This window comes from Anoplopoma fimbria, chromosome 9 (assembly GCF_027596085.1).
Source record: "Anoplopoma fimbria isolate UVic2021 breed Golden Eagle Sablefish chromosome 9, Afim_UVic_2022, whole genome shotgun sequence".
In the NCBI taxonomy this organism is placed as follows: domain Eukaryota; kingdom Metazoa; phylum Chordata; class Actinopteri; order Perciformes; family Anoplopomatidae; genus Anoplopoma; species Anoplopoma fimbria.
The window spans coordinates 8,139,360-8,163,273 of NC_072457.1; the positions used below are offsets into that span (position 1 = coordinate 8,139,360).

The following is a 23,914-nucleotide window of genomic DNA, read 5'->3' on the forward strand; positions in this document are numbered from 1 at the left end:
TTAAGCCTTCTCTCGTGCCTTGTATATTTCACAGGTGAGCATGATGAGCAGATACACACAGTGGGGCTCAGTGAGACACCTGGAGATTATTGTTTCTGGGTGGAGATTAAGGCTAACGGCTGTAAGTACTACAGGAGCGTTGTCACCAACAGATACCTGGGTAAGTACTCACACTTTTTGTCTTACTGAACAATAGAACAAAACAGCAAAGTATGTGAAAAATGTCGTTTTTATTAAACTGAACAAAAATAAACTTCACATTTCAAGCCAGAAAAAAAAAGGGCGCCGTTGGTTTCAGTGTCTGTACAACTGGCAAATTTGAGGCAATACTATTTTTTTTTTTTTTCCTACTATGTTTCCTTCTGCAGGGTTTGACCCCGACAGGAATGAGCTCCACTCGGAGGTCAGTCCGTCTGCGGCTGAAGAGTGGCTGATGTTGGTGGATCAGACGGACCAGAGCCACCAGAGAGCCGTCATCATCAAGAACAAACACTCTGGGAAGTTCCTCGCAGTTCAAAACGGCCACTTTATTGGACTCACATCGTACAATGAAGACTGCAAATGGTTTTTGGCATAAAACGGGACGATGTGGTCGCTTCTGTCAAAAAGACGCATTAGTTGTTATGAAAAACGAGTAGCAGGCAAAACTTGATGGGCTTATCTACAACAGGAAGTTTGGTAGGAACAAAATTTATCAATGTTACTGTGACAAGAGGAGCAAATAAAAAATGGTTTAGAATCGTTTTCTCTTGAGGATTTCTGGTTTCCAGTTGACTGGATGGCTTTCTTCCGTCTGAAAATAGAAAAACAAGAGTTTTTAAATTAGCTATCTGCTGCCTGGGCGCTAATAATAAAATGATTTAATCAAATTTTTAAATATAATGATTAAACTTACCGCGGTATCGTCCTCTTTGTATACTTTGATGGTCTTGTCGGCCTCGGCGGTGATCAGTCGGCTCTCTGAGTTGTCGAACATGCAGGCGAAGATGCCCGACTCGCTGTCCAGAGATCCCGGCTGCACAGCTGCATGAATCCTCTGGAAGTTGTAGCCTGTTCTCCAGTCCCACATGTGGATGGTTCCATTGTCGGCTACGGAGAGAACAGAAATGTGTATCATCATAACGTGTTTCTAATCCAATACTGTAATCGCCTGTATCTGTACCTGTAACATTAACCCAAATAAAAAATAATGAATCTATTATTACGCATTAAAAGTTTTTTTTTTAAGACAACAAGTGAAGGTGTAGCTAGTAATAAATACCTCCAGACACCAACACGCCGTCAGAATTAACAGCGAGGGTGTTGATGATGGCGTTGTGGCCCGACAGGTTCTGGATGAAGTTGCCATCTGGGAACATCCACTGCTTGATGTTGTCGGCTGAACCAGAGGCAAAGGTGTATCTGTGACACAAAGGGAACAGGATGACAACATGTTAGGCATTTTATTAACTCTATATTTGTTTTATAATCGTAGAATTGGTGTTTTATAAACCCATAGGTCAATCATCTTGCTGTTCTTTATTAATTAAAAAATAATAATAATAATAATAATTAAAAAAGGGCTTTTATTTTCCGATTAGGCTTTAGGTTTGTAAAATCGAGAAAAAAAACCAACATAAGGCAATCAAACGTTTTCAAAGCAACAGACAAAGTCTTCAAATTTGCATTGGAAAGAAACTATTACCTATCACGGTCTTGAAAAAGACTCGAACTGCAGCCCTGCTAACTCATCTAACACTATATTTCAGGGTTCTGTAACTTACTGTCTGGGGTGCAGCGCCAGAGTTCGGACAGACTTCTTGTGGTTCGTCAGAGTTGCTCTTGTTTTTCCAGCGATCAAATCCCACAGTCTGATGGTGGAATCGTGGCTGCCTGCAAGGAGTTAATCAGTTGTCAGATTAACAGCTAAAGGCCAACCAATCAGCGACAACTTCCATGATGAAACAGAATCATTTGTTATGTGTTCAAGTTACCAGTGATGATTTGTGGTTCTGCAGCCTGACATCTCACTGTGGCCACAGTGTTGGTGTGGCCGGTCAGTGTGTGCACGTTAGCTTTTGTCCTGATGTCCCAAACCTGCAGGGACAGAGAGGAAGTCCAGTCAGTTAAATTCATTAATCCTGCAGATGTTTAACTACATACACATCGTATTCAAAACCTATTCAACTACGGTTCCATGATGAAAGGATTTCTTTCTAAACACCAGCCCGTTCTTACACTTTTCCTTCTTCAGTTTTTTTAGAAGTGGAAGACAGTAATTCTATCTGAACTTGAGCATGTAACACAGAAAACTAGACCAAGACGAGGAGAAAATTGTGCATGAAGAGTATGTTTTTCATAATCTAGTAATAAGTAATATCAATATTATTATTGATTCAGTTCAGTGTTCACAGGGTTGCTAAATTTGGTTTCCTGGCTGCAGTGAGATTCGGAAGACTTGGCTAAATTGCTGCATCATAAACACAATTTGTGACAATCAAAGTGTACAGTGTCTTATAAAACATACACACACAGTGCATATGTTCTAGAAGAAAGTTCCTAAGTTTCATAAGTAGAAGCAATAACTCTAATAAAAAGTTATTTAAAGTCAGTATTTTCTTTGTTGTCTAATTGAATTGTTAGGTCTTTTTTATTATTATTGTTAAAACTTGCCAGTGTGGGGCAGGTTGTAACAACCTTTTTTGTAACCTCTTTTTTGACATTTATTTATTAATTCTCTGATATAGTTGCTTACCCTCGCTGTGGCGTCTCTGCTGCACGTCACCAGCACGTCAATAGTTGGATGTAGGTCGATATCATACACAGCACTGAGATGTCCGTGGTAGTGCCTGATGACCTAATACACAATTTGACATTGTAAGGACAATACCAACCGCCATAAAATCAACTGAAATCTCTTTTTATGGCCCTTTAAGACTTAACTGACTCCATCACATTAGCCTCCCTCTCATTACGTCATACCTTGTTATACTCCAGATCCCAACACTTGACTTGCTTGTCTTCTCCACAGGAGAACAGGTAAGGGCTACGGTTGCTGACCGCCACACCACGCACTGTACTGATGTGTCCGGTCAGGGAGAGTTTCAGTTTCCCGCTGGCCAGGTCCCAGATCTATCAAGACAAACATGTTAGAGTAGGAGCATGATAAAACATTCTGGAAATAGTGTCTCGAGAGGGCCATCTTGAGGTGGCAGAAGGGAAATTAAAGCTGCAGTTGTGGACAACGAAATAAATGTGTGATATGTAGCTGTTAAGAGGAGCATCATTATACACTCTGTCATCAAACATTCCAGATCAATAAGACAGGGGATTTATAAAGATTAAATATTGGATTATTATCTAATTTACCAGGGTAGGTGATGGTGAGATACAATACAAATTTTAGGTTCTCAGACATATTTGTTTATTTGTCAGTTCTAATTTACCACACCTGAGTCTTGATCAGTGTTTAAAGTGTCTCTGTTTTCATCATGTTATCATACTGAGATGACTTCATGACAACCGAGCCAACTTTAATTTGCTGATGAAGACATTAAGATGTAGTTAAAAGCTCTGGAGATTGAAAGAAGACTTAGAGCCGTGACCTCTTTGTCAAATACTGTTCCCATGGTCAAAAGGAGCTTTATTGTGACTTTACATAAAAATAGCATAAAAGATAAACCTTGTGGATTACATTTGTTATTGTTTCTGACATCGTATAAACTAACTAATTAATAGAATTAAAAAATGACAGTGAATATGTTGGTGATTTTCAGCTTTACTCACCTTAATGGTTCTATCAGCAGACCCGGTGACGAACCACTGATTCCCAGGCTCCACAGCGATGGATCTCACCCAGCCAAGGTGACCACTGATGACCTGTCAGATAAAACATACTCATTTTAAAAATAACCCAGAGGACACTTCACAGACGCAGCCCTCGCTTTGGCATCGGTATGTTGAATTATAATTATTAGTAGTTACCCGAAACAGTTTCCATGGTGGATGCCACTGGGGTTTCGGCATGGTGGGTGCTTTCCTCGCGAGCGCAGAATTTCTGGTGCCGCCTCCTTCCAACAGCGACTAAAATAAATAAAATAATTCTGCATCAGCTTTGCACTTCTCTCAAGGATTTTACATGTAAACAAGATATCTCATCAACTGTAAATACACTACAACCTACCACAGAAGATGACTGGGGGTGAGATCTCTCTGCTCCTCCTGCATGTCGATGGATGTCACCAACACTGGCAGCAGTGCGGCTAATGTCCTGCCTAAAATACAACAACACGTAGATATGGTTTAGAACAATGAATAAGTTTTACTTTAAAAAAACCCCCCACCAAATTAAGGCCAGTAACTTACACAATGAGGAGGGAAAAAAGGCTTACCTGGCTTGTGATGGTGGCAAAGCCAGCGCCATGGAGTGGACTCCTCCCTCACTTGGATTCCTGTGCATCTTTGTGTCAGCAGTCAGGGCTACTCCTATTTAAAAGAAAAATACTGCAATCAAACACTAGAATAATGCTGACGCAGTTCATTGAGTGGACTCAGCACATTTACATGCATGCAGCTTGTTTAAATTAATAGCAAAGTACTTACCAGGTCCAGAGGGGAAAGCATGTGTGCCGGTGATCAGGTATTCTGGGTCGTCCCCTGAAACATTAACAACACACAAATGAGTTAGTTTTGGAGCATCAGTGTTGAGGAAAAAAACAGCAAGGAAGCTTTCTTAATATCAGTCTGGATCAAAAACAAAACCTCTCTCAATGCTGGCATGGAAATAAAATGTCAGCTTAGATGTTTTTCTCCATAATCAACTGATATCAAACAAAGGGTTAAATACAGGGTTCGTTTTTATCCTCACCTGGCTGTGTGTAGCTCTGGTGACCAAGCATACTGCCAGTCACTCTGTCTGTCCCTTCCTTTAGGACAGGCATGTGTAAGACCGCACTGTAATCCGCTTTCAGTTTCACCGCCATCTTCATCTTGTGGCTGCAAATACATGATACAAGATTGTCCATCATTTTTGCCTTCAAAAACACTACTGTGCTCACTCTACTTGGCATAATGAGCAGGGTTTTTTTTTTACCGCTGTAATGCATAACAATACACAGTTGATTGCTTTGAACAGTTTAGTAGAAGTGGGCAATATGGATACAATCTTCTCTCATGGTCTGTTGTTACTTTATTTCATAATAAAAAAAACAATGATTTCTTTTGGTTAATCAAGTGAATGAAATACCTGCCAAATCCATGTACTTCATCCCATTAAAAAAATAAAACAATATTGCCATACAGAAGTCTCACGATATATTCCATTTATAGCTTGGAAAACCCTACAATGTACAAGTAATATTGGAAAAATGTCCTTATCAATACCGTAAAAATGATCTTTAGGGATATTGCCCAGCCCTGAGTTTAACCTTCTCTTATCTCTTATAGTTATTACCTTGCAAGTACATTTACAAGCTCACATTAGTTGGTCTTGAATTACAAGTAAACAAACAAGGGACATATTCTTTCTGTCCATTCTCCCTTGTTAAACATCTTTAAATTAGCTATCAAACAGCTACTATAATAACAATTTCAAGAACCCTAAATATTTGTATAATTTGATAATCATGAAAGCAGAAATAAGTGTTATTCCACTGTTCTTGTTCTCTGTTCTCCACAGTTCTCCAGTTTACAGCGCAAAACCGCTGCACTTAAACGCACCAAAACTGGGCTGGATTAACTCCTGGATCCAGGTACATTTTAAACCCAGTTAAAAGATGTAAACATAATTAAATATAACAACACTTGGACAAACAGAGGACATGGAGTTCAAAACCTCTGCAGCAGGTATTACTGTGAATAGACTGAGTTACCTTTCCTCGTCCAGTGCGATGGACTTCGCGTGGTCGGACACAAACATATCATGCGTCCTCTTCAGGGACCTGAACACCAGAGTGTGGACTGAGTGCTTCTGGACATCCTGTACAATGAAATAGTCACATTTAAAACCATTTCATTTAACTCACACAAAACCAGCAACATTTCTAAAAGGCTCTTGTCAGTAAATATAAGTCACACGGACAACAAATCGTATCGTAAACGTAACGCGATCCAGCTATTAGCCGGGCCCGACGTGTTCTACGTCCTGGAGCAAAGCAGCGGGAGCTAAATAAAACAAAGCCGGGAAAAGACGTCCAAACGTCGGACTTACCTCGGCCATCGTGGTGATATCAACACGGATACAACTCCACAGCTGAAGAAACTAATTTTCTTTAATAGATTGTTGTTTGCTCGCTCTCAAAAATGTATCACAGTCCTGAAAACATGGCCATCTCCACAAGCCGGCGACGTTAGACCCGGAAGTAAACATTACCAACAGCAGCTGGAAGTTTGTTGGCGCCACCTACCGGCCAGGAGGGGTACGACAGCGCAATTTTGCAAAAAAAACCCATAAAAAATAAATACCACAGTGGTGGTACACTACACACATTTTCTCACTGATAATTATTTTGTGTACGTTTTGATAAAATGAGCTTGCAGTGAGCACAGGCCAAAGTTTGGTTAACTTGCCTCCTGTACCAAGCCATGTTTGCCTAACAGAGTACTTTGATTAATGGTTACCCAATCCTTCAACGCCAAAACACTTAACGTGGTTGGTACAAAGTGTGTGGGCGGCCATGACACAGTCCATTGCAGGACACAACCATTTTCAACAAAGATGGAATTTGGACTCCACATGTCGTGGATGCGATGATGCATGAGGACAAGCACTATGAGTACACCATGTGAAGAAGATAAACTGTCCAAATGTGGATCAAAATAAACACGGCCTGCTCTGATAAGAACTCTGCCACAATAACTGGGTCACTAAAGGTTTTTTTGTGTCCTGAATGATACTGAAAGTTATATTTACTACCTGCAGTTAGTCTTGGAGGGTTGGCCGTAGAAAAGTTTATCTATATTGTGAATACCCTGCTGAGGCAGCGTAACCTTGGGGTTTAAGTGAGGGAAAATAAAAAAGCAATGCTCACTGGATGGGTAATTTGTTGTCCAAATAAATTAAGGTCAATGCTTGAAATTATAAATGTCAGAGGATTCAGGCAGGGCATCACATTACCATACGTTTAAAAGTTCTTTAAGGGAGAGGATTATTTTTCCAACTATGAATCTCTTTGAAGAGCCCTTCAGTTTAGATTATTAAATTACATTCTTCTTAAACTTATACTGGAATCGTTTCAAGTGCACGCTAGAAGCACTTTGAGGATCATTGCCGTGGTCAATATTTTTCAATTATTCATTTTATGGAGTGAATAGTCCATGGATTGTGTTTTGTTGCTTATAAAGCAAATTGATTTTAGCCATGCTTCTTGCTGCCGTTTAATTTGCTTAAAAGGTCCTCTAGCCAGATCACTAATCAAAAAGCAGTTCATTTTGATATAAAGCATATAAGCAGCTGTTTTTCTCTTGCTTGTGTGTATGTGTTTGTGTGTTATCTATACAAATATGACCACCTGGAAAACAGAAAGCTAAAAACCCCTGTAGCTCATAATGTTCTCGTAATCAATGGTAAATACTACATTTGTGAAACTTTAATCATTTTAATAGTTATTAAATTGTTGTTAGTTGACACTGTAATACAGTGGTGTTTAAACTGTGATACAGCAAATGAAGTGGACACAATATTTACGTTTAAGATGGTATTTATTTCAAGGCTGTTGTATTGTACATACATACAGGTGTATATTTCCGGTCATTCTGGTGCACAATGACAAACTTTTTGCAGAGTTAATTCAGACACATATCCTTTTTGATCATTTATTTTTAAGCTTGCAACATGGACTCTGCAGGTTGTATCAACAGAGTACAAACTAAGACAATGAAGTAATGAGTATTTTAAGAAAAGGCGTTATTTAGTGTGCTAAACAACATTGAGACACAATGTCCTGCAGCGTCAGATCAGTAAAACATGCACAAGCATCACACATCATAAAGTCAGAAATTTCCCATGGAGACTATCATTTCATTTAAAGGGAGAGTTCACCACAAAATCCTTATAAACACATTTTTCCTCTTACAGGTGGTGCTATTCTTTCAATCTACAGACCTTGTTGTGAGCTGTTTCATGGAACTTCATTCATTAAACTGCTCACAACAATGTCAGTGGATTATCTTGAGTAACCAGGTCAGGATTTCTGGAAAGAGACGTTGCTGTTGAGTTTTTCAAATGTAATCTTTGGGCACTGCGCACCTCAAGCAGAGAGCCATACTATCCCATTAAATTAGAGAGAAAAGGCAGACATCACTATGGCCGATACCTCCAAAACTAGGCAATTCAAAGCAAAACAATCTAGATTGATAAATAGCAGTTCAAGTAAGAGGAAAAATACTACATTTATAAACTGTTTGATTTTGGGATGAACCATTCTTTAAATGCGGATTCGGTGCTGTTGTGATTAACAACTTAACTGCAGCCTAAACAGACCACAAGCTTGTTTGTCTGTTTCTTTAGATATCTCCAAGTCCGCCAAACTGTTTCACTCCAGTATGCTGTCCACCGCCCGCTGTGAGGCGGCTGAGGGGAATGATCTTCATGGTGGTCTCCTTCAGGGAGTACCAGCGGTTGTGCCATGTAACCCAGATAATGCCATTGTCGAAGCCAGATTCACCTGCATCCTTTTGTGAGTACTGGCCACCTAGACGGAGAGAACACGACAGTTAGAGGGGAAATGATTTTTACTTATTTATGTATTTGGATAAGAGTTTTTGTTTTTCTATGTGTGGGGGTAAGTTGTTAATACAATTATTATTATTAACACCACCATTATTATATATATTTTCTATTATTAATATCATTCTTATTCCTATTCTTATTATTTTTTATTATTAATATCATTCTTATTCTTATTCTTATTCTTATTATTCTTATTCTTATTCTTATTCTTATTCTTATTCTTATTCTTATTATCATTATATCAATAGTAAAATGAAATAATAATAACAATAATATTTGTTATTTTTCTTCTTTTTATTATAATACAGCTCCACAGATCATTAAAACGAACCCCCATTAAAGGCCTTGCCGCTGGTTTCGGCCATGTGGTCTTACCCTGGTAGTATTTGCCGTTCAAATGTGCAGCGTGACATCTGTTCATCCACCAGCCGGAGCCGTCCTGCTGAGCACAGTTCCCATTGTACTTGTCGTTGTCCTTGTCGAAGGTGCTGAACTGCTGGCCGTTGTGAGACGTGTAGAACTTGTCACTGGGGTCATCACCAAAGTCAAAGCCGTCGAAGGCGTCTCCAGCATCACCGCCCAAGAAGTAGCCGTACGTCAGCCGGTACATGTCACTCTCTGCTCCCACTTTGAACATGGTGTAGTCGGCATATCTTGAGAAAGGAGGCCACAAAGAGGAGTGGAGGGTTAGTTTCGGGTCTTGTTTGCACTGTCACTGTGTCCCTTCGCTGGCCTCTTACATAATCTGCTATCGTGTGTGTGTGCAAACGTACTTTTTGTTGCCCTCCCAGTCAACAATCTCTATCCTCAGCACAGTCGGCATGGTAGTAGGGGTGACCGTCAGGTGATGCATCTTCTCGTTACCGAGCCAGAACTCTGTGGTGTCATCCGGTGAGAGATAGCCGAAGCCATTCTTGTACTGGTTCCAGTCCTTGTTGAAGTCCACGCTACCATCGCGTCTCTGTGGACGTGTTGAAGTGATCAGTGTCAGTCTCGGGAAGGGGAAAGTATTTTTGAATTTTCCTCATTATACTTTAAGTCAACCTTCAACTGTCAAATTATTATGAATTGGTAAGACATCTGATTTCATACATAACCGGATTCTGCATAATTTCTTCTTATTTATATAACTAAAGAAAGTGTTAATGACACTTGTAAAAGGCCTTTTGATTTTAAATATGTAAACATATGATTCAGCCCTCCATCACTTCCTAATAATTTTCATACAGTCCCTTATCAGTTGGTTGCTTTCAGTATTGGCAAATTACAAGCTGTTTTTCTGAGAATTGAGTTCTTGAGTACTTCTTCAACAAAATATTTATAGGGACCATCCAGTGGAAGGTTAATACAGCAAAGATACATTTTCTTTCAATGTTCAATTCAATTCAATACAACGTTATTAATCCACAGGGAAAATTTGATTCAGGGCAGGTGAAAACAGGAAACAGAAATATACACGAACAGAGAGGTGAAGTGAAGCGTACCCTCTGGATTACTGTAAAGCCGCGTCCAAAGCTGTCAATCTCACAATAGACCAGGAACTGCTCGGGGGCGTTTGCTGGCTTCACATAATAAAGGCCACTGGTGGTGGCACCTTTGTTTGCAATATCCTGGCAGTCTGATGAAACAAAAGGGAAGAAGATGAAAAAGAAAGAGGGTTAGTTCAACATAATATTGAAAATATCACAATAAAACCTTAAACGTGAACACTAGTGCTGTTTTTATGTAAAGCCAGACAGAAAACATCACATATTATTGTATTTTTAAGTAATTGTGTCCACATTTATTTTAATTATAATTCTGGGAATTAACTTATTTGAAAACCGGTCTCTACAGATTTCCTGGAGAATAAATCTGTTTACTTCGCATTGATGCACCATATTGATTTTTTTGTCCCTAAGTAAACACTGAACAAGGACAAATGTTCAAATGAGGCATTGTGAAACCTCTTGTGGAATGGGAATGACCTGAGGGTCTATGAATTCAATCCTTTTTTCCCCTTTTTTTTCCTACCTGTTCCTGTGAGGATCTGGATCTCAACCGAGTCTTTGCAGGGCTCGCTGCATCTCTGGTGCAGCTGAAGGGAGAGTCGTTTCAGGTCTGACATTCTCCTCTCATTGTCTGTAACTAAAGTCTGAAGCGAACTGGAAAGAAAGGAGCAGATATGAGTTGTACAAGACAATGAAGCTCAAATATATTCTTTAATAGATAAGACAAGAATAAGAAGATATGGAAATGAAATAGAAGCAAAAGGGACAAATGATGAACCAAATTTGGAAAAAGATAATTGTTAAGTGTTTTCTGTTAAATATCAGGAGTGAGTCGAGGTTCCAGTGTTTCTAGGGGATAAAGGAGTGGGCGGCAAATCGCCCTGTGACCTGTGTTCAGTCCTGACTGTGTGGGCGAAGAAGGTCGGCGTGCATTGACCTGAAGGTGTGGGCGGCTGGGACAGTAAACTATCAAGTAAAAGTACACAGTGTTTTTTTATATACTATATCACTACTATACTATACATTAGAATCATCAGACCATCATTTCTGATGTGTTTTTGGGTATGAAACACTTCCCCTGCAATCTATAACAATGCACCATGATTTATAATCTGATCACATAAAAAAAAAGAGAAAATATAAAATCTGCGAACAGGCCCTGAGTTCACAGTATTTTGACCCCAGGTGCACGCTAGGTACTAGTTACTCCCACACACACACACACACACACACACACACACACACACACACACACACACACACACACACACACACACACACACACACACACACACACACACACACACACACACACACACACACACACACACACACACACAGTTTTTGTACTTTCTTTAGAATATACATGCAATTTTGTTATAGAAAAATGGCACCATTTATAGGTGACTGTGAGTTCTTCTTTCAGTACGGGTGTTTTTCAGAGGCCTTAATCTAAATGTCTCACAGGGGCCCCTTCTCCGGCCCCCACATGGTTGGACCCAAACCCCCCATTCCATCCCATAGGCCCCAGTGGATCCAGCTGGACTCTCTATATTTGTACACCACTGTCTGCAAAGTAACTTTTAACTACAGATGTGAAATAAGTCTATTTAAGTATAAAAAGTACAACATTTCCATCTGAAATGTAGTGGAATAGTAGTAGCTCAGAATTGTACAGTACTTGAGTAGATGTGCTGCGTTACTTTCCACCACTTGGTATGAAAGTTTATGCCAAATGGTTTGATTTCAGTGCTAATGGTAACTTACTTTATTTGATGTTCCTGTGCAATGATGGTCTTTTCAAATCGAACGATTTCATCCAGTATGCTTGAAGATTTTTTGAAGTATGGGTCTGAAATAAAAAAGTTTGTGTCAGTAATGATCTCAACGCATTTTCAAAATACTTTAAATATATATATATAGTTTGTACAGAGGGGTTTAAAGTGGCAAATTACTGTAACAAAATGATCTAGTCTTATAAATAAGGGTACCTGGCTGGGAACTCTTTTGGGCAGAAGCAGCAGAATCTTTCATGTCGATGACTTTTTCTTCAGCCCCCTGGGTCAAATTGGCAATTGAGTCAAGTTGCTCTAGCAAATTATCCAAATCATAGTCCACCCTTGACAAATATCTCAGCATGTAGTCAGCCACTCCACATGTTGTAGGACAGTAGTTTCCCTGAATACGGATAAGTACAAAGACATTGATTAGCTGATACATATATACACATACAGTCCACACAGGAATTTTTTTTATTATCTTTTAAACTACTTACAAAGCCGTCATTTTGGGTGCATGTTGCAATGTTGTCTCCTCTGGTTTCCTAAACACACACACACAAAAAAAAAAAAAGATTTAGATGTTTGTGCTCAAGAAAACTGTGGCAGGGAAAAATTTAGTGACTTACTGCCGATGAGAAGGAGAAGAGGAACAGAAGTCCTCCTGCCGTTGCAAGAAGCGATGGAGCCATGCTGCTTAGGCCACTAGTTGTGATCTGGTCTTCTTTGGAGAATGACAAGCTGTTCGACTCTGTGGGATATTTATCTGTACAAGGTCCTCAGGTTAGTGTTTGCTAAGGGGTCATATGCAAACACCCCAATCGCTGAGTTGGGACAACGTTGTGACTCAAACATTGATCATTTCTCAGATTTGATGGGGACTGTGGTTAAGCTGACGTGACACAGACTCATGTGACTTGAACATAAACTATATGTGTAACTCAGGGCCGGTAATGATGACAAAGGACATAGAAAAGTATTATGACTCAGCTTTGTATGTCGTTGCCTTTTTGATCAAATACTTGATGGTATTTTATTCGAATGGACTTTGACTGTCCTGTTGTTCCAGTTCATACCTACAAACATTCACTATTCCTATTCACAATCAAAAACAAATGACAACATGAGTCATTCCTTACTGACAAAATGTCTTTAAAACAGCATGTCCTTGTAAAACATTAACTTTAGTGTGTTGTCAATCAAGATGTGCCAACAAAACCTGGATTGAAACATTGTTTGTGAAACAAGACCACAGAAAGTACTCATTTTGAATTGGCCATCAGATGTCAGTTAAATATCATTATGGGACATCTGAAACATACGGAGTAGTATAGTAATCTATAGAGGAGAAGATAAAGAGAAAAAAAAGGCTTTTCATATGTAATTCAAAATAAAGTCACATTTGTCAGCCAATATGATGAGATTGTAAATTGACCTTTGTCATACATTTGTTAGAGAAATTTAGCTAAAAATTGAAACTTTTGAAACTGTTCTTCCGAAACAAAACGTTGGACTTTGACACAGCAGACTTAGTTTAGACTGTTAGCTTCCTGCCTTTGACCAACCGGCTATGTTTCTTCTCACCATGACCCAAAGTTACTCTAACAAAGTAGTCATTTTAAGCCAAGTCTCACAGGGTAAACTGACAACAACACCAATTCTCTTTTTGCATAATGAAGTGGTTCTGATTCAAGCATCATTTACATGTTTTATTTATTTTGCATAACCTCATTCTTATTTCTTCACTAGTTATGCTCTATAAATTTGGTGTATGGTGTCGACCTCTTATTTGAAACTTGGCTGCACTTTAAGGCAAAACCAGTAATGGGAGTGGAACCACAATAATCCAAACATTCATACCTATTAATCAGAGAGCACACCTTCAAATTGAAATTATTAGCATTCAGAACCTAATTATGAAGTTCAGGTTAAGAGATGACATACATGCAAAATTATGCAGAGAATTAATTGAGATACATTTTAATGTTTGCAGAGACATTTTATATGATAAAGTATGCCATGGTCTTTGTTCATGTCTGGCGCATAAGGAAGACACATTAATTACTGGTGGCGTTATCAACATATATTACAAAATCAACCTTAAAAAATAATTGTTCTTCTTGGTTAGTTTACATTTTGCATGTTTTAGACACAAAAGAGTAATTACTACCTGCAGTCTGCAGGAAAATTAACGCCAGCATTTTCTTTTTTTTTTCTGAGGAAACAAAGAACGTTTTACACAGGCTTAAGTTTCAAGAAGTACATGTACTGCTGAGCTATTGTTTAGAGAGTTGGACCCAAACACTAGAGACACGAGACGGATCAATGGATGAAAGTAATAAAAGAAATTTACAAGCAATTACATTATACATTTTAAATATGTGCAATGCCTTTGAGGAAGGCTTGTTTGCAACTGCCTGTGATAGGGTGCATATATAAAGTGATATCTGAAGGTGTTTTCATGGTTGTTTTCTGCAGATGAACCTTTAGTTGCACTCAGTCCATCTGGAATAAGCTCATTAGGAATGTTATGCTAATCTGCATGAAGGGTGAGTATTTGAAAATAGCATTTACTTGGGGATTCTACAATACTTTTTACAATTATTCCTCATTATTTAGGAAATGTAGGTCATGTTTTTGAGGGGTTTAGCAACCTCAGAGTTTACATTCCATAATAATTAAAAAAACATAAAAAAAACACTAAAAGTACTAGATATATACCCATAAAATGGGTATATATCTAGTACTTTTAGGCCAATACATGAATAAATTAAGGTTTCAGTATTTCTGCACCATGATATCGTTTCTGGCAGTATGGAGAGGCAAAGAAACAAATTTTAGACTTTGATGTTGGGAAATTAAAATTACAAAAGATACAACTGAACAGCTAAATTAATAAATTAAATACAAAACATCCACATAATTTATGTTACAAGTGGGGCTCTACAGGGGAAACTTGGTCTACAAACTCAATGCACATCAGATTCTTATAGGCGAGCATTTTGCATTTGATTTCAACATTATGCCTGACTGAATTTAGCGTAGATTGAGATACGTTTATATTTTGTGAGAGGCTGCTACACTTGATGCATCATGAGCCTCATGCACAATAGTTTTTTCTGATTTTCTCGCTGAACGAATTTATGGATACATTGCATTTGTAATTTATCCAATAAAAGCCTTTTAGTTTTGCGCAAAATACTTTCCAAATGCTGTTATGTGTCTCGTCTGCCAAAAGTGAAGCAGATCGACTAAACTTGCCATTAGAAGAGAAAATAGTGACGTGTCTCTGTGAGGAATCTCCTAAAGACCAGCTGCCTCTGGGTGGATGCACCAAATGTCTGCTTATTTAGTTTTTTCTTTTTACTTAAAGGTTATTTTTGGAGGAGGTGAAGGGGGGCTTTAAGGTTGAACAGTTCTGGGGTAGCAATAGGCCTGTTGGTCTCAAATAATCGACAATACAAGGTCAAGCAGTCAAAAGATTACATCACAAACAAAGCATCATTTGACACAAGGGCTAAATGCTAAATATAGAATTACCTTGAATCTGGTTGCAATGACCAATGCAGTAACATAAGGGGGGAGTATGGTAGAAAAAACATTTACATATCAAGTCTCATGTCTCCATGACAGTAAGAAATAACTTCTTGTTCCCGTCGTAGTTTCTTTGTCTCTGCACCTGTATTGCATATCTTTATGGTTGTTTTGTGTCTTTTTGTAGTTCATTTTTGTCTCTTTGTAGATTTCTTGTGTCTCTATGTGGTCATTTGTGTCTCTTTGTAGTTTCTTTCTGGTTCTGCAGCTGTTTTGCAATTCCTTGTTGTTGTTTTGCATCTCTTTGTAGTAATTTTGCATATTAATGCAGCTGTTTTGGACTCTTTGTAGTTGTTTTGTGTCTCTTTGTAGTTGTTTTGTGTCTCTTTGGGGTCATTTTGAGTCTCTTCCTGTATGGTATTGGTCTCATTGAGTGACACACATGTGAAGGGCAGGGGGGGCCCTGACAATTTTGGACTCTGGGTCTGTGCCTAGTAGGCCTGTTCAGTAATCCATCCATGCCCACAGAGCTCATGGTTTAATGCTGTTGTGCTTGTTTTAGTCACACAAAAATAGAAAAAAAACACCTTGTCTATTGTGACTGATGAGTTTGAGGCTTCTTTTTCTTTAGCAGGAAGCCCACATTCAAAAGAAAAATATTTGTCTGCTGTTTTTAGGTCAAAATGTCAGTGGGTCAATCAGTCTTTCACTTTAACGTTATAAATGATACGCATTATTTAGCTGGGTTCAAATTAGGTTGATATCAAGTGCAATGTTTTGCTTTTGTGACTGAGGGATGTTTGCAGTTCCAAACTGTTCAAGGCCACCGGTATTATCCCTCCAATACGCTGTATAGTATGCTGCACAGTTGGACTAAAAACACAAATGTATGTAGCTATTGATAATTGTTCAGGCAAATGCTTTAAGCAAAAACCTTTTACTACAATAAAACCAACAATGGAGATACATGTGACAATATAATTCTTAATAAGGCTTTATCTGTGGGCCCCATGTTGACATTAGATGATAAATTGTACCCTTACTACCTCTGTGTGACCTGGTTTTATTATGTGGAAAAAACAGACCCAGGACGGATGTGAAGCCTCGCTGACCTGAGGATGAACTGCAAGGCCCAAGAACCTAAGCAATGCTGAACTTTTGCTGAACTGGCCTCTTTGTGAAGAAACACCAGATGGAAAGTGTTTCTTTTCTTTCTCTAAGTGCCATGAAGACATGGACGCTCTCTCAGAACACTGTGCCCAGGATGTTAAGACACTCTTTGGGCTGTTGTTGTTGTGTCATGCATTCGGACTAACGGTCTTGCGCAGTTTGTACTGTATCAGGATTCAAAGCAACAGAAAAGCAAGACTAAGTTATTTGTTCATATGGTAATATGTTGCAGAATCATTCTGTTTCTTGAAAACATAGGAAATATGTCTGTCAGTAATCAACTTGGGAGTCTTGTTAGGGTCCCCCAATGGTCACAACAATAAGTCTGGAGCCATTTGACTGTGGTGTAAATCTCCACCAGGACAGAGGGCAAAGGTTTGTTGTAATGCCAGCTCAGGGTTCAGCCTGTGGTCACAGACGGTAAGTCGACTCAGCTGAATGGAGGAAAAACATACAGCGAGGTTGACACTATGGGATGTCTCTGGTTTTCAGTAATTGTTCTACAAAAGGAACTCAGTTGACCTGGATACCTTAATATTAGCACTGCCATATGAATTCATTGTTCTCTGCTTTATCTCCATGTTCACACCCAGTTTGGGGTGCGTTAATTTGGTCCTGCAGCTGTGCTATAATAAAAGGAACACATCATGTTATCAGTATATTAATTTGTCTCTGTTGGCTCATTGTGCCATTTATTACCCTGATTGGTTTACGTAGTTATTTGTCGTTCGGCACGGCATTATCAGGGTTTACCGCCATATGAGAGCAGTGCAGAGAGGCGGCCGTGAGCCAACCAGTGTGGGAGGATGGCATCTACAAACATGCAATAAAAGCAAGGAAAAACTCAGATTACAACACACAGACGGTGAATTACATCATTCTCTGCTCAGGTACACAGTACTCCACTATATTTTTTCATAGATTTCAACTGTTTGCTGATATATTAATTCCCTGAATATTAGATAAAGCTCCCTTAAAATAGGATTAAACATTAAAATTAAAGAAGAATAAAAAATATATATCAGTTAAAACCGCATGTTTAAATTTCATGGCTAATGTCAATTTCTCACATATTGATGTTTTAACAGATGTTTAATAGCTGTTTGTGGTGATTACCGACAACACATTGATCCTCTTTAATTCCTTTAAAGGTTTCTCTCATTTCTGATATCGTCCAGTTGAATAATGCAAAAGGACAGTTTTTTACCATCTGAATTTGGCCACTGTATGAATGCACATTTTGTTGTGGTGGAAAAGAGTTCTGTGCTCAAGTAGAATCTTAATTCAATTTAATTTAATTTTTCCATTTAATTTTACTTTATTCTTATACTCAATTACACAAACCTTGCACTTGACTACATTTATCTGATAGCTGTAATTAGTTACTTATTTTCCACATTATCGATATGAGATTAAACTACCCAACACTACACAAAGTACTTCAATCAGCTCCTCGACCAGCTTCAGCAGGCTGCTAACTAATTCATGCATTAATAAAAATCTGCATAACTATAACTTTAATATAACATCTCAAAGATGTTATTTTATTTTGATATATTAGTATAATTTACTGGCAATACTTATGTACCTTTACTTAAGTAACATTATGAATGCACAACATGTACTTCTTGAGTATTTTTGCATTGCAGGTTAATGAGGCTTTTTTTAAATATTAATATTGTAGTTCAGGATTTGTTTTATGGGTCAGACTAGTTTTTCTAAAACTAATAAAAGAAGCTTTTTGAATTAAATATCAGTAATCATGTATCCCTTTTGGATTTAGGTCAGCAAATTAAACTAACGATTCAGTGACACATTGAAAAAGGCTTTCTCAAATTATTTTTTGGGTCAATGGTGTGTAACTGAAGCCAACAGGATTAAAGTAATCTGGTGAAAGGAATGTTTTATCTCATGTGAGAAGACCGTCCAGCACAGCCTGATTTTTCCCCAACACTGATCCTGGATTGACGATGGGACAGAACAGACCAGCCACTGTGAACCAACAAAGTCCTCTGCAAGTCCTTGTCTGGAGGCTAATTGGCTCAATAGCCTAATTAGAAATGTGTTCCACATAGAGGCAGTCAAATTACCATGCAGAAGGGTAAACAAAAGTTGCAGGACCTAACTATATTTCAATTTGTTATGGACTTGTACTTTGATGTTTTAAAGTACATTCACCTAATTACTGTACTTTTATATTACCATTTTAAGCCTCTGTACTCCCTAAATTTCATAGAAAATAATGTATGGAGTATTTTACAGAGCAGCATTAGTACTTTTACTGATGTAAATTATCTGATTGCTCCTTCCACTGCTGTTTAATATCAAGCATTAATCTCTCAGGAAATCAATCTGCTATCAATTCCTTAAAAACACAAAGAGGAAGTGTGATCCCTGATGTAGGATTAATGACTTACATGTATCATTGTATCAAAATGGTAAAATGACATGTGGTCAATCATCATCCACTGTTCTCATACAGCCTTTGTAGCTATACCTAAGAAAATGAATGCGCTGTAATTCTAAGAAATTGTCATGTATATGATTTCAACTCGGCCTTATCTCATGAAACGCTTTAGATATTTTGAAACCGAAAGAACTGACACTGGGCTGCACGGTGTAATTCTAAGAAATTGTCATGTCAGCGTATATGATTTCAACCCGTAGGTGTGGATGTGAGTGTGAGTGGTTGTTTGTCCTTATCTCATGAAACGCTTTAGATATTTTGAAACCGAAAGAACTGACACTGACACTATTTGGCCTCCTTAATAATGTAAGTCCAATATTCACTCTCTTATTAGCTCTGGTTTTGGTCTCCACCACAACTTCTGAGGGAGCTATTTGACTATTTAGCTGCCAAATGATCAAGTATGTCCAGCTACAGGTGCTAACTTTGTCTGCTATTTGTTGACCCGATGGTGTACTATGTGCCTTGCTTTAATTATTCAAGCGTGCTCCTTCATTAAACTAAACTGCCTCCTTTTCATTCTCTTATTTGCTGCAGTTCGTGAGATGATTAAATTAAGTCCAAGTGGAGTGTTGCACTTACTGTATTCGTATCAGTTCGCTGCACTTATTGAATTCGTATTCGTTTACTGCACTTATCCTACTCGTAGTAGTTTGTAGCACTTGTTATATTCGTATTAGTCTGTTGCAATTATTGTTTTCGTAGTAATTTGCCTCTGCACTATACTTTTGCTCTGGTTTATGCTTTAAGATGCTTGTTTAAGAAAGGAGATGCACTTATGACTTACATTACATTACATTACAGTCATTTAGCAGACGCTTTTATCCAAAGCGACTTACAATCAGTAGTATATTACATATCATTCACCCATTCACACACTGATGACAGGCTACCATGCAAGGTGCCACCATCAGACTCTAACTAACATTCATGCAACATCCAGTCCACACCGATGGCAAGCCTTCGGGAGCAACTTGGGGTTAAGTGTCTTGCCCAAGGACACATCGACTGCCGAAGCCAGGTATCGAACCACCGACCCTCTGATTGGAGAACTACCTTGCTCTCCACTACGCCACAGCCGCCCTTGCGACTTCTGGTGACTAGTAGTTCTCTTGAATACCTATGTTGAATACACTTTGTCCCGTAACCACAAAGCTTGGTGGATAAAATGCGTCTTGAGCAAGACACCTAAATGACAGAATAATTTCCCCATTGTGGGACTAATAAAGGCTTAATTATTATTATTATTATTATTAAGTCGCTTTGGATAAAAGCGTCTGCTAAATGACAGAATGAGACACCTAACCCCAAGTTGCTCCCCAGAACAATGTACCTCAGGCCGGATAAAAATGAAAAAAAAAAAAAAAAAAAAAAAAAAAAAATGGAAAATGGAACATGCTGAGGAGGTCACAAGTGCACAAGGTCACTCGTGGCAAATGTGTCCTCTGGATTTCCTCCCAGATTTCTCTCCTCCTCGTCCCAGTGAGGATAAAAAGGCCAATGCACTCGTCCACTTTAGGACACTTCCCCCTCCACACTTCTCAAGATGCTGCAGCTGCTGACGTTCCTGGTGGAGAAGCTCTCTCTGTTCTCCACCTTCAAACTTTTTGAGTCCAGCTGGGCTGATGCAGGCGAGGACCGAGAGAGGCGCACTCAGCCCCCACCCCCACCCCCACCCCCACTCCGGAGGGGAGACCTGCTGGAGGTCCCCAGAAGCGTTTTTACGCACTACGGCATTTATTTAGGGGACAACAAAGTGGCTCATCTGATCCCCGACATCCTGCCTGTGTTTTCCAACGACAAGAAGCTCATCGGTTCTGTCATCACAAACAAGAGACTCATCCTCGGCTGCATCTACAAGTGTGCCACGGTGCGTGTGGACACGTTAGAGGACTTTGCGTACGGCTGCAACATAAGGATCAACCACATGGATAGGTCGATGGAGAATGGAGCATTGCCCAATGAAGAGGCTGCAGAGAGAGCGGAGAAACTGATCGGAGCGGTCCCGTACAGCCTGCTGTGGTGCAACTGCGAACACTTTGCGACACATTGCAGATATGGATCTGCAGTGAGCCGGCAAACAGAGAAGGTAAACCATTCTGAACACTTTTCTGTGAATGAGTGCAGAATGAAATGTCTGTCTTACGTGTTCATTTGATCATGTACTGATTACTGCAAGGCTATAAACAGATTTAGCCTTGTGCATTAGATAGGTAAACATAATAATGTGTGTGTTCCATATTTGCACCTTGGAGTGTGTCATGATCATCAAAAATAATGACTTTTTCACTTTTTACAGTGTGATTGTTGTAAATTTAACATGAGTTAGGAAGCCAATGGGCTATATTTTGTTGCTGGGCCCCTGTTGACCACCCCATTGGGCCCCCTGCAGCCTTTGTGTGTATTTGAACACCTCCAAGTTCCCATTAGATAAATTGCTCACAAAGACCTAACAAAAACAGTAAGTACACTGTTGGAGCAGCTTTATTTAGGAATATGCACCATGGGAACAAAGCATAAAGAAATATAAGATCTTAAGGTTCTGACCACCCTACTCAACAGGTCCACACCTTTAGGTCAGGGTTTCCCTCAGGAAAGTTTTAACCCAAGGTGTGCCACCCAGATCCTGACACATCTAGTCTTGTGATGAGTTTAATTATAAGATGATGGTCTAAACAAAATTCCAACCTCAATTACCATAATGTGTCATAATAAAAAAACATTTGAGGTTTTCTGTGAAATGGCCGCAGTAGGATTAAGGCAACAAAACACACGGTTGGGCTTAAAATAAATAAATAAACCAAGTAAAAAGTAGACAATGAAACAGAAGTACAAAAAATACGTCCCAAACATCCCTAACGTAACGGAGTTGTTATTGCATGCAAAATTACTTTTTACAAATTGTCCTGTCATTCATACGGTATTTGCTAAGACACTGACGCTGATTCACCCTGTGGGTCATCCGATCTTTTTCTCTCAAAAAAAAAAATGCCATATATATATATTTTTAAATGTAGTCATTATTTTCTGGTGTTAGCAAAAGCTGTCTTCATTTCCACCTCTGCTACTAAGTATTGCATAAACCTTAATAATGAAGGGCATGACTTAATTCTTATTGTACTATGAATAGTGCACATTTCCAAAGAAATCTGCAAATCAGATTTACCAGAAGCAACCAACTGTGATTGGTTCCTCTGTTTTTGCACTTCGTGGCCAAATGGCAGTCCTGCTTTGCCAAATTTGTAATCCAGTTTAGAGTTTAACCATCACAGGTAACATTACGAGGAGTACTGTTGTCATGGTTACCTCCTGGCTAACCATGCATACTGATTTAATATGGTGGTCAAACTGTTAGAAGAGGCTCTGATTATGGTATGAAAGATATGATTTTATCAGACTTTTTCCTTTTCTGCAGCCGTAGTACAAGGTTCTAAATAATATTAATCCATCAAGCACAACGAGTGAAATAATTAACTGTATGTTTTTTCCTTTTTAGTTCTGTGAGTGCTTGAAATCAACCATCAGAGACCAGCGCAGCGTGATTGTCACCGGCCTCCTTGGATTGATCTCCATCGTCTATTTCGGCATGGCACCGACAACTACACTACCCACAGTCCTTATCCCCTTCACTCTGTGGATGGCTGGTTAAAGGAGTTCAGCACAAAGAACCTGCACCTAAACTTTTATTCAGCTCCGCCTGACCTGAAACCGGTCAGTGCGGTGCCCTTGATGCCTTATCAGTCTCCTTACGACTATTACAACTATACTTTCATTTGATTGTGTAGACAATGTTTAATGTTTTGATAAATGCATTAATAGTTTGCTATATGACAAAAAAGGGGGCAATACATACAATGTTTTGATAAAGGAATACCGTAAACGATTTATTTTTGCTAATATTTTAATCACCATAAAAATGAATATACAGTACAGTGGTGCATTGACTACAGCAATATCTTAATGTATATACAGTATGGTGGGTATTTTATAGTAGTGTCCTTAATATAATGTTGTAAATATGACAAATGTTTAATAAACAATTTATTTTTACTTGTGTGAGTGACTCTCCATGCATCTCCAACCACATGCCAGTGAAGCAGAGCCCTAAATTGTCCTTCATATATATATATCATTATTATTATTATTATTATAAATAACTTATTAGCTCTGGTTTTGGTCTCCACCACAACTTCTGAGGGAGCTGTTTGACTCTTTAGCTGCCAAATGATTCAGTATGTCCAGCTACAGGTGCTAACTTTGTCTGCCATTTGTTTACCCGATGGTGTACTATATATATATAAATATATATATAAAAAATATATATATATAAGTATATAAAAAGACAGAGGGAGAGAGACTGTTTCTAAAACAGTAACACAGAATGTGTAAGTTATTTTGGAAAAGATGCTGTGTAATAATAGCAACATTTCCATCAATGATATGAAAGCAGTGTCAATAAACGACTGAGTCTTTTCGCTTCGTCTATACTGACCGACATTTCAATAAATATAGTTATATATATTTTTCTTCTAAATGTCCAAGAAAGTGGTGAATAACGCTGAAAATAATTTAAAGGGATGTATCGCAATCTTGTCCACGAAAAACAAAGGCTGTTTATTTTTGGTACGATGGCTCAATACGAGTGACCTTTTTAAATGAGGATTTACATTGTTGCCAAGGCAGCCTTCTCATTGAGGACCCTTGACCTTAATACAACAAGGCCCACAGCACAGTGATTAGAGAAAGCTGTTTATTTCTTTCAAAATCT

The 23,914-nt window shown here is 38.7% G+C and overlaps 3 protein-coding genes across 3 annotated transcripts; 1 reads left to right on the forward strand and 2 right to left on the reverse strand.

The window, feature by feature from the left end:
• Positions 1–211: 211 nt before the first annotated feature.
• plrg1 (pleiotropic regulator 1) lies at positions 212–6,363 on the reverse strand. The gene is made up of 15 exons (XM_054604465.1): positions 6,188–6,363; positions 5,850–5,956; positions 4,847–4,974; positions 4,582–4,635; positions 4,371–4,464; positions 4,163–4,253; positions 3,964–4,062; positions 3,766–3,858; positions 2,962–3,111; positions 2,735–2,836; positions 1,974–2,076; positions 1,764–1,872; positions 1,262–1,401; positions 896–1,089; positions 212–793 (listed from the first exon to the last, which is right to left on the reverse strand). The coding sequence occupies exons 1-15, from the start codon at positions 6,194–6,196 to the stop codon at positions 734–736; spliced, it is 1,533 nt and encodes a 510-aa protein (XP_054460440.1). The 5' UTR covers positions 6,197–6,363; the 3' UTR covers positions 212–733.
• Positions 6,364–7,658: 1,295 nt separating this feature from the next.
• On the reverse strand, positions 7,659–12,719 carry fgg (fibrinogen gamma chain). The gene is made up of 9 exons (XM_054605127.1): positions 12,605–12,719; positions 12,473–12,520; positions 12,189–12,375; positions 11,965–12,049; positions 10,721–10,851; positions 10,192–10,325; positions 9,481–9,668; positions 9,083–9,360; positions 7,659–8,669 (listed from the first exon to the last, which is right to left on the reverse strand). Exons 1-9 carry the CDS (start codon positions 12,665–12,667, stop codon positions 8,482–8,484), a joined length of 1,302 nt encoding a protein of 433 aa, XP_054461102.1. The 5' UTR covers positions 12,668–12,719; the 3' UTR covers positions 7,659–8,481.
• A 7,960-nt stretch (positions 12,720–20,679) lies between these two features.
• On the forward strand, positions 20,680–23,138 carry lrata (lecithin retinol acyltransferase a). The gene is made up of 2 exons (XM_054605023.1): positions 20,680–21,235; positions 22,643–23,138. Exons 1-2 carry the CDS (start codon positions 20,693–20,695, stop codon positions 22,793–22,795), a joined length of 696 nt encoding a protein of 231 aa, XP_054460998.1. The 5' UTR covers positions 20,680–20,692; the 3' UTR covers positions 22,796–23,138.
• Positions 23,139–23,914: the final 776 nt, after the last annotated feature.

Bases quoted from the DNA above. Each gene is read 5' to 3' on its own strand.
- plrg1 (XM_054604465.1), bottom strand. The intron at 3,859-3,963 runs GTAACTACTAAT...TTTATCTGACAG, and splicing joins CACCATGGAAACTGTTTCGG to GTCATCAGTGGTCACCTTGG. The intron at 1,402-1,763 runs GTAAGTTACAGA...TTTGTGTCACAG, and splicing joins CTGGCGCTGCACCCCAGACA to ATACACCTTTGCCTCTGGTT.
- fgg (XM_054605127.1), bottom strand. From the start codon at position 12,667: ATGGCTCCATCGCTTCTTGCAACGGCAGGAGGACTTCTGTTCCTCTTC. The intron at 12,050-12,188 runs GTACCCTTATTT...TTTTTATTTCAG, and splicing joins CCAAAAGAGTTCCCAGCCAG to ACCCATACTTCAAAAAATCT. The intron at 9,669-10,191 runs GTACGCTTCACT...ACACGTCCACAG, and splicing joins GCTTTACAGTAATCCAGAGG to AGACGCGATGGTAGCGTGGA.
- lrata (XM_054605023.1), top strand. From the start codon at position 20,693: ATGCTGCAGCTGCTGACGTTCCTGGTGGAGAAGCTCTCTCTGTTCTCC. The intron at 21,236-22,642 runs GTAAACCATTCT...TTTCCTTTTTAG, and splicing joins TGAGCCGGCAAACAGAGAAG to TTCTGTGAGTGCTTGAAATC.